We start from the raw sequence: 9,443 nt of genomic DNA on the forward strand, positions 1-9,443 counted from the left end.
CCCATGCGGGGGCCCACGCAGCCCCCCTGCCCCGCCCCGCCCCGCCCCCCAGGCCACAAGCGCAGACCAGGCTCCACCCCCACAGCACCGCCTCTCTCCCGCCGAGGCGGCGGTTGGCCGCCCGGGGCAGCCGCCGCACCCTTGTCCAGCTCCATGAGGGCCGAGTTAGCGTCCAGCTCCTGCTCGCCGTAGCCCGCATCGGCCAGGAACGACTTCGCAGCGCCAGCAGCCATGACTCTCCGAATGATGCCACAGTTAGGACACGACTTCCGGCAGTTACCACCCTCAGTGCGGCGCATGCGCACTCATTCCACCACTAGGGCGGTTGGGTGTAGCTGGTGGGACATGCGCGTGCGCCCTCTCCGCCAGCAGCTGTTGAGCTAGGCGGTCAGGCCGTGCGCGTGCGCAGTCGCACTCCCGCCGGATAGGAGGTAGCATTCAGTGCGCATGCACAGCGACTGACTATTGGGCTTCATCGCCCGAAGAGAGCAGGGACCTTGGTGGCTCGCTCTGCTGAGGCGCCCAATGGGAGCTAAGGGGCGGAGCCTCCGAGCTTTCCCCGCCGGGGTGCTGTCCAATGAGGAGCACGAGCGGGGTTTGGCGGGTAGCGAGTTGGCGGGAGCTTTCGTCGTGCAGCGGTCGTTTTCGCCGTGCCGTGATCGTGCTGTGCTTGGACATGCTGTGCCGCTCGCTTCTCCGCCGTGTCCGCGGCGGCCCGCAGCGTGAGTCACGGACCCCGGGCCCAGGCACAGCTGCCGCGGCTCGGACGGTTCCCCCTAGCCAGTGTCCTCTGCCGGGAGCTGGAGCTGATGTCCCGGGCTCACGGTGCTTGGCTACAGCCTGCGCCTGGCGCTTTGCCCGCTTCCCTCCAGAGGAAGGGGATGGTGCTCGGAGCCCCCCGCTGCTCGGGGCCGCACCTGCGGGGCCCTGTCCCCCGTGGGGACCTGTGACCTTCTGCTGAGCCGGTGTCTATGAGGCTGTGGCCCCGGGAGAGCCGGTGGGTTGTATTTCCGAGTGGCTGGTGTATAACTGGATTCTTTCTCTGAACCTGTAGGCCCATCTTGGCAATACCCTCTTCAGCATCTCATAGACTGCTATCAGTGCAGTCGACAAGACGACCACCTCTCTTACGGAGAGCTGGGGATGCCAGTCCCCCCCTTTGGCTGCACCTTTCCTACAGGTAAGGGATCTTTCTTGGGAGTGCTGTGGAGGGACAAAGCTGCAGGCATGCAGGGGAACAGATGTTTATTGCTTGTTTTGTTTTAATAAATAAATAAATACGCCTCATCTTACACCTGGGACAATAAAACTGGTAACTTAAGAGGAACAAGCTCTAAGGCCAAAATGCCCTGTGCTGTTTTGCATGGTCTGTGCAAAAGCCTAGTTTTTTATTTTCAAGGTAAACTGATTAACGCTATGATGGAACAAACCCATGCGAAGTGGTAGAATGGCAGTTTCCCTCGGTGAAAAAGCTGTTGTTTAGTGCAGTAGAACCTGATTTTTTTTTTTTTTTTTCCTGGAGGGCTGGTTTGAAACCTGCTTAATCAGTGTGCTTAATTCACTGTATTAGGGGCCAGCCATTTAGCTGATTGCTTGACTTGCTTTAAAGGTCACAGATATTCTGACCAGGTACTGCTCATGAGGAGTTCTATGCAGCTGATTAGAGAAGCACCACCCTTTGAAATAAAAGCTGCTGAAAACACAGCTGAGTACCTCAGGAGTCCTGCACAACTGTTTGCTGTAGCCATACCTGTTGAGTGGAATTTCATCCAAGTCCTACTTCTCTGTGATTAATCACCGGCACTCCTCCGACAGAAGCTTTATTGACTACAAAACATCTACTAAGCACAAAGCAATTCATCAGCTGGGGTTGCCAGAATACAAGTAGTCAACTTTATTGGGATTGCCAGAATATAAGCAGACAGTTACCAAAGACTGAGTGCATTAACGTGACTTCACCGCTTCACAGTCCATTTAGACCTGTTACACAGGAGTTACTTCCCTCAGCCAGTCGTTCTGGGAAAGCTTCCTAGGTTGCGCTGTTGTTCCAAGTCCAAAGGCTTGGTCCTCCTTTTAGAGATCCATGCAGATCTCTCCCTCAGAAACTCATGCAAATGGTTCAGATAGCATACAGCAAACACTGACTTCACTTGCTTAGACTGTTTAACCCTTTAGTGACATAATCATTATCAATGGTAGCCAAGCTTGTTATATAATATTTTGGCTCATAGATCCTAAAAATACAATAGCACATCCTTGCACCTTGAGAAAGGGCTGCTTTTTCCCCATGCCAAGTAGCAGCTTCTGCCTAGCTGCTGTTGCCACTGCTTAGCATGGGCAGGTGAGTGTGGGGCAGGCTGGGGTCAAGGTTGTGCACATGGATTCCAACTGGTCCACTCCACTGGTCACAACAATGTGTGTGATTAACACAATTTAAAAAATTAACATGTTAATTTGTTTTTGCATTAATCATGTAAGTTAACTGCAATTAACTAACAGCCCTAATTTATACTGTAAGATTCAGAGACGAGACATCTTGGTTATCTTTGTCTTCTGCTTATTCAGCAGTTTATAGTAGTGAGGAATTTTAGATTAGTGGCAGAGACACAACAGGCAAATCACATTAACTGTCTATTTTCCCCTTTCAGAACCGTTAATATTCTATCTCTAACCCTGCACATTAAGCACTATATAAATACTTACGCTGTAAATATGTAAATTACTATGCAAGTGCTAATTATTTCCAGATTTATGCAGTGGCTGTTTATGCAGCTCTCTTTTGGGGAGAAGACCAGGAGAAAGCTATTTTAATGCACAGAAATGAATCCTACTCTTTTCTCTTTCAGCTCCAGATTTGCAGCACATACTTGCAGTTGCAAATGAAGAAGGTTTTGTCAGGCTGTATGATACCGAATCTCAAACCAAGCAGATCTTTAAAGGTGAATGTCATATAGAATGAGATCTGAACTAGGTGTGAGAGAGTGTTTATGACTTACTGAAAGCAAAGAGAGGTTTTCCTGTTTTAACCCATACTTGTATGCAGTACTTGTTTCTTTTCTTTATCATTTCATGACTACTGGTTACAAAGCAGCATTACATAAAGAAGTGTCCTTACTACTGCTGCTTTAAGTGAATTATCCAAAGTACTTAAGAAGAGCTGCTGACCAGCAAAAATTCACTGATTTAAGTGTTGATTAAAAAAAAATCTTAAAAATACTGTCCCACTGCATTATTACCAAGCAGCAGCTTCCAGCAGCATCTGAACTAAACTGAGCTTTTGTTTACCCCATCAGAGTGGCTGGCACACTCGAATGCTGTCTTTGACATTGCCTGGGTACCTGGAGAACACAGAATTGTAAGCTGACTTGTACTGTCTGCCTTTATTTTTAATGCTCTGATGAATGACTACAAATAATAACTAAATCCCTTTGCATCTTCTGTTGAAGGTAACAGCTTCAGGAGACCAGACAGCTAAAGTGTGGGATGTGAGAGCTGGTGAGCTGCTTGGTATATGTAAAGGTCACCAGTGCAGCCTGAAGTCAGTTGCTTTTTCTAAATTTGAGAGAGGTAAATGTCCATGTATCTTCCTTTGACATGTTTTTGTTCCCCCTTACGGATCTCTGGAGGCTGAAGGCCTCTCTTAGTAGCACAGGCAGTTCCTCAAGCAGGCTTCTTATCTCCACCCTGCTAATCTGATCCAATTGTGGCCCGCTGGAAGCATCTCTAAAGAGGAAAAGTCATTTTTGTTTCCAGACCCATTTCATCAATATCTAAGATGAAGTAGGATTCCTTACTCCTTCCCAGAGTGCCAGCAGTGATTTAGGGTCAACAGCTTCTGTGCATCAGTAGCCTGGTTCCAATTTAAGGAGTGTATCTTGCAGTATGTAAAGGATCCCAAAGCCATTCAGTCCCCTTATGCATTTGTGGGCTGTTGTCTACAAGTGAAAGTCTGCCTGCCCTTCTTTTGTCAAAAGGTACCAAACACCTGGCTGCACTTTCTTACATTCTAAAACAGGAGCAGACAGTTATTTTGGGTGGAGAGCTGCTTACTGAGTTTTGGCACACCATTGAGGGCCACATGACAGGCAGCCAGAGGCAGATGAATACTAATTTTCTAAATTTTTTAGGGGCCCCACAGACCGATAGAATGGCCTGGCAGGCCGCATGCAGCCCGTGGGCCACATTTTGCCAACCCCTTAGCAGTGAGCCCAGCCTCTGTGTCCTTACAACTGGGTTCCCAGGGGTTGCAGCAGGGGGTAGACAGATGAGCCCAGCCACTGTCACAGAGATGATGCTATACTGACTTCTGTTCATTTCTAAAAATGAACTCAATTTTTTTAAAGCTAATAACTCTGTTTCCCATAGCTGTCTTCTGCACGGGGGGCAGAGATGGAAACGTCATGGTCTGGGATACCAGAGTCAACAAGAAAGGTAATTTTGCTTTAAGATGTATATGACCTGGATTTGTCATTTGTTCTGCATTAGTACTTGAATGTGGTCACAGGCCTGCAATACAAGCCAATGGGAACAAGGGTGCTACATCAGTAGTTTAAAAGCTAGAGAACTGACTTCTGTTTAGTGAATCCCTTTATGGGAATCCTGAGATTTGCAAAAGTCTATTTAGTGGTATGTTTTACAGGCTATAATTGGTCCCCTACATTTCTAAGACCTGAGTAGTGTTTTTTGCGGGCCAGGATTGCAAGATGGCCACCTGGAGGTAACAGCTCTTATCCAAGACCCCAAGGTGTTTTTATCTGTTGTTACTAGTCATTCTGAAAATGATGGAATTCAATTTACCCTGTATCAGCCAAGAAAGTTTAGTGGCATATCCATGACCTATCAAAAGTGTGAAAGATGCCCCTATGTGCTATGATGGTTTTAATGAACAGTGTCAGAAAGTGAAAGATTTTCTGATCAAAGAATGAGCTGCTCAGTTGGAAGGCTTTAAATTGTTCTGAAATGTTTTTGGCATTGACCACATGTTCCACAGTCTGCCTTTCCTAGATTGTATCATATATGACAAATTTTGAATCTAGCTCTGCACCAGTCTGGTGCCACCAGTCTGGTGGTTTTGTAAGGTGCTCAGATGATGTGGTAGGGGATATAAGACAAATTTTGAATCTAGCTCTGCACCAGTCTGGAGCCACCAGTCTGGTGGTTTTGTAAGGTGCTCAGATGATGCGGTAGGGGATATAAGATAAATCAGTGAATAGAAACACATTGTATACTAACAATTTAAATGTATAGATGTGATAATTAACTAATCAACCCTTTACTTAATAAAGGGAGAATTTAATTTGTAAAGAGTCCTGGTTGTAAATATGTCTATGCTGGAGATTACAGTGTAATCAGAAATAGTCTAGATTACCACCAAGTGGTATACTAATTTACTCTGCTTCTTGGGAAATGTACTCTGCTTAAAGACAGCATGGGTATCTTCACCCTACATCACAGTCTCCTGTCTATTCGTAACCTTTTGTATGGCAACTGTTACCCATGTGCTTGTGTCCTTTACATTCTGCTTCCAGGCATCTTCCAAAGTAACTAACAATGCTTGTTTTCAGAGTACACTAATAAAATGAAAGGCAGGCTTAGTCCCCACAAGGGATCTATTTATAGTTGTTACCTGCTTCATGAATATCGTGGCTGTATCATCTATATGTGGGATGAGGTTTCCTGAAATTGTATTTCAGATGGATATTACAGACAGGTGAATCAGATTGGTGGAGCTCACAATGTAGCTGACAAGCAGACGCCTTCCAAGCCAAAGAAGAAAAAACAGAACCTGAGAGGACTTGCTCCCTCTGTGGTAAGGTTATAGAAAGTGAAAAGAATCTAGGACTCAGTTTCCCATGGCCATGTTTTGTACAGCAGTCTTTCAAAGTAAAAAATAAGAGCACCTCGATTGGGAAGAGATATCTAGTCTGAATATGACACAAATGCTTAAACTTATCTCCCCAAAAGCCTTGTCCTCTGACAGTGTTTCATGGCTAACTGCTGTGGTTACTTTTGATTACCTGTGTGTTCTTGCTGGTCAATGAAATATGAGAACTAGTTACACTTAGGCAAACTGCACATAGTCTCCAGGTGGAATTAAGGACCTATGTGTGTTTAGGAGCATCACTTTTTTTCCTGGAGCGAAGATGATGGTGAGAGTGCCCAATGAATTTTAAACATTAAGAGAACCGAGGAGGTGTAGCTGTTCCATCTGCAAAATCCTGGTGAGATGGCCTTTTTGCTTCTAGCCTGTGACATGTTTTTAAATCTGGGCCCAGTACCATTGTTCACAATGGAAATTCCCCTTGAAGAGAACTCACAGGATAAGGACCAGCTTCCTAAACTGCAAGTACCATTTCTGGGCCTCCCATCTATGGTAACTAACTTAGTGGGAAACCCAAGCATTTTGTCAGATAATAGGAAGAGCCCAAGAAAAGTGGGCCTTTTTTGAACAAGGTTATAGTTAACTTGCAGTCTGCCAAAACTCAGAGAGATTCTTGTTGCAAGGAGAGTGTCTTTCTTTTCTCAGACACTCATTGTCCTTGACTTTATAGAGAAAATGTCTTCTGCATGGAAAGAAAACCAATGTCTTTCTTCTTCTTTAAGGATTTTCAGCAGAGTGTTACAGTGGTGCTGCTTCAGGATGAACACACCCTTATCTCTGCAGGAGCTGTTGATGGGTAAGAAGAGAGGATGCTGTTCTGTGTGCAGAACTGAATCTTGTTACTCGTGGTAGATCTTCTGCATTACCTGGCTTGCAGTGAACTGCTGTGAACTCTCCAGGTGTCCCTGACAGCATCAAATAGACTAAGAGCCACAGGTGATCCAAGCAGTCATCAACTTAGCTGCTGGAGGATGGCATGCATTGTAAAAATGTCTGCACTCTTATAACTTTTAGGAAGACTTTAAAGTATGTTTTAATAGAGACTTGATAATATTGCCCTTAAAAAGCTCTGTATATTGTAATTGGTAGTTGTTTTTCATCTACAGTGCTTGTCCCTAAAGTAAGTGGCCACTCCTCTTTTTCCCCTCCCCATGTTACATGTGGGGAAGCTGAGACACAGTTAGGTAACGGCCTTGCAGAGCAAGGAATCAGGTCCAGGGTCAAGAGATGTAGGTAAGTTCTGCGACACTGGGTTGTTCTATTTTTTCTGAACACGGTGCTAACTTTCACCCTGCCAGAGACTTAATTAGCTGGCCAAGCAGTGAATCTTTTTTAAAACCTCTTCTAAAGATGTTAAAATTGTAGGCTTTTTGTGACTCAATCTTTAAAAGCCTGGTGCCCTGTAATGGGATTGGGATGGGAAGTACATATGGTTTCTTTTTATGACTAATGGCTGAGTTTTTCTTCAAACTTCGTAGTCACGTAGCAGATGATACTGTTGGAATTATTCTAGTACCTTCACTTTTACTGAGGGGAGGTTGAAAAGGAAATGCTCTTTGGGTAGTAAACTGCTATTGTTTCCTTTTTGCCCATCACACCCACATATGTCCTTGAATTAGGCTGTGTTTTTGGGCTCCAGGTGTTTAGTTATCTCAGAGTACTAACAAACTACTGCTGGTTACTATGGCAATTAGCTCCTTGGAGCTTGTCACAGGACCAACATCTGTGGCCAGAGTCTCACTGATGTCCACTTGAATGATGCTAACAGGAATCTGCTCGTGGAGAGCTCTTTCAATTTGACTATCAAAATACCAAGGTATCCTTTTTATTGCATGTTTCATCTGGGAAAATTCACTTCAGTTCTTGATCTCACAGGATCAGATTTTACATTTGTTCACCACTGAAGTCCACTTCTTGATTTGAAACATTCCCCTGCTTTCTCTTTACATACATCCATTAGAAGAGAAAGACAGGAAGGGGCCAGGCCAGTGCCAAGTTCACTTCATAGCCAAGCAATCTCAGCTGACTTCTTGGCACACCTGTGACCCAGTTTGTTTTAAGAGTGCTGTATCTCTCAATTTAATGCGTACAAGATGGAGAACTGCCTTCAGAATATCAGTTTAAAAGTTTCTATCAGTGCAGTGTAGAAGTTGAAGACCCATGTGTTTTTTGAATTTCAGCATAATCAAAGTCTGGGACTTGCGAAAGAACTATAGCATTTATCGGCAGGATCCAGTACCATTCAAGTCTTATTGTTACCCTGGGACCAGCACCCGCAAACTCGGTAAGCTATTACATTCAATAAAAATGCATCACATAAAATATATTAATAAAAGTGCATCACTCAGCTTTGATCTGAAAAGTGGCGATGCCTTCTAGTCAAATCACCTTTTTTACTCTTTATCAATGATTTCCAGGTCTGATTTGGTTGGTATGGCTTAGACCTGTTTATACAGGCAGTACCAAAAATTCAAGCTGAGATCTAAAAGTCCTGTTTCTGCATCATCAAAACAGTGAGTGCAGATGTGCAACGTGTTAGCACCAGTGCCATTTACATTGGTTTTGTGCACAGGTGTAAAGTTATGCTCAGATCTGGAGCAGATAGACCAAGTAGAAAGCAGGGTAGATTTGTATCTTGTAAACTAACCTAGGAAAGAAGATAAACAGATGAAGCACAAGCTTTTGTGAGCTGAAGCTCACTTCATCAGATTCTGTGAAAGGATGTACAACAAGCCAACACCAACCTGATTATCAGATAGCAAGACTGTAGGCTGCCACACCACTAGGTGGAGGGAGCAGATAACAGCTTCAACAAAGTTATCCCAAGCTATCCATGCAAATCTACTTTTCCTTCTACCGCAAGCTACTGACTAGAACTGCAAACACAGAACCTAAGCACTGTATAAGTTACACTGCAGGTTTTTTCCTGAGATAACTTTACAGCAAAGTGTAAAGGCTGTAAATCACGTGGTCTCAGGCTGTAAAAAAAACAAAACAAAACAAAAAAAACTTTGGCCCTCTCCAGTTGCTTTTGTATAAATATAACTGATGAGAGAATGTACCTCTGCAGTTTAAATTTAACAAATAGTTTCAATGATAATGCATAAGATGAATCAGGTCTGATTTTTGGTTGCTGTGTGGACCTTTAGAGAGAGAACTGGCATACAAAGTAGTAAAACTTTCATTTAAAAAAAGTCAGCACGTCTGATTCTGAATGCACAAAATGTGGATCTCCTAGATAAGAAAGAACCCATTTTCTGTGATAACCTTTTAGAATCAACCCATGCTTTGAGGCATAGTTTACTATAAGCAATCTTGATTTTTTTTTTTTCCTTATTATTATTTCTAGTGATTCTGCATCTATTTTGGTTTAAAATCTTTGTCTCCTAGTTCCGCATGGAAGGAATTGTATCGAAATAAACCAGTAGGCCTTAGAATCCAATATCTTGTCTCTTGTTCTTTCCTGAAGCCTTTTTTTCCCCAAAACATTTGACCTTTTTTTATTTTTTATCTCCTCTAACTCTGGACAGTTGTATTATTCTTGTACATTGGCTGTTTTTTA

At 43.9% G+C, this 9,443-nt stretch overlaps 2 protein-coding genes across 2 annotated transcripts in view; one reads left to right on the top strand and one right to left on the bottom strand.

Moving 5' to 3' along the window:
* Nucleotides 1–270, bottom strand: part of INTS7 (integrator complex subunit 7) — a 43,373-nt gene extending 43,103 nt beyond the window's left edge. The window contains exon 1 of the mRNA XM_019516426.1: nucleotides 140–270. Coding sequence (XP_019371971.1) covers nucleotides 140–233 — 94 coding nt within the window. The 5' untranslated portion in view covers nucleotides 234–270. The remainder of the gene's footprint in view (nucleotides 1–139) is intronic.
* Nucleotides 271–641: 371 nt separating this feature from the next.
* DTL (denticleless E3 ubiquitin protein ligase homolog) overlaps nucleotides 642–9,443 on the top strand; it is a 32,206-nt gene continuing 23,404 nt past the window's right edge. The window contains exons 1-9 of the mRNA XM_019516429.1: nucleotides 642–722; nucleotides 1,055–1,180; nucleotides 2,847–2,939; nucleotides 3,294–3,355; nucleotides 3,447–3,567; nucleotides 4,366–4,431; nucleotides 5,694–5,809; nucleotides 6,604–6,677; nucleotides 8,062–8,165. Coding sequence (XP_019371974.1) covers nucleotides 677–722; nucleotides 1,055–1,180; nucleotides 2,847–2,939; nucleotides 3,294–3,355; nucleotides 3,447–3,567; nucleotides 4,366–4,431; nucleotides 5,694–5,809; nucleotides 6,604–6,677; nucleotides 8,062–8,165 — 808 coding nt within the window. The 5' untranslated portion in view covers nucleotides 642–676. The remainder of the gene's footprint in view (nucleotides 723–1,054; nucleotides 1,181–2,846; nucleotides 2,940–3,293; nucleotides 3,356–3,446; nucleotides 3,568–4,365; nucleotides 4,432–5,693; nucleotides 5,810–6,603; nucleotides 6,678–8,061; nucleotides 8,166–9,443) is intronic.

This window comes from Gavialis gangeticus, unplaced genomic scaffold, assembly GCF_001723915.1.
Source record: "Gavialis gangeticus isolate Ggan-Ray unplaced genomic scaffold, GavGan_comp1, whole genome shotgun sequence".
Taxonomy (NCBI): Eukaryota; Metazoa; Chordata; order Crocodylia; family Gavialidae; genus Gavialis; species Gavialis gangeticus.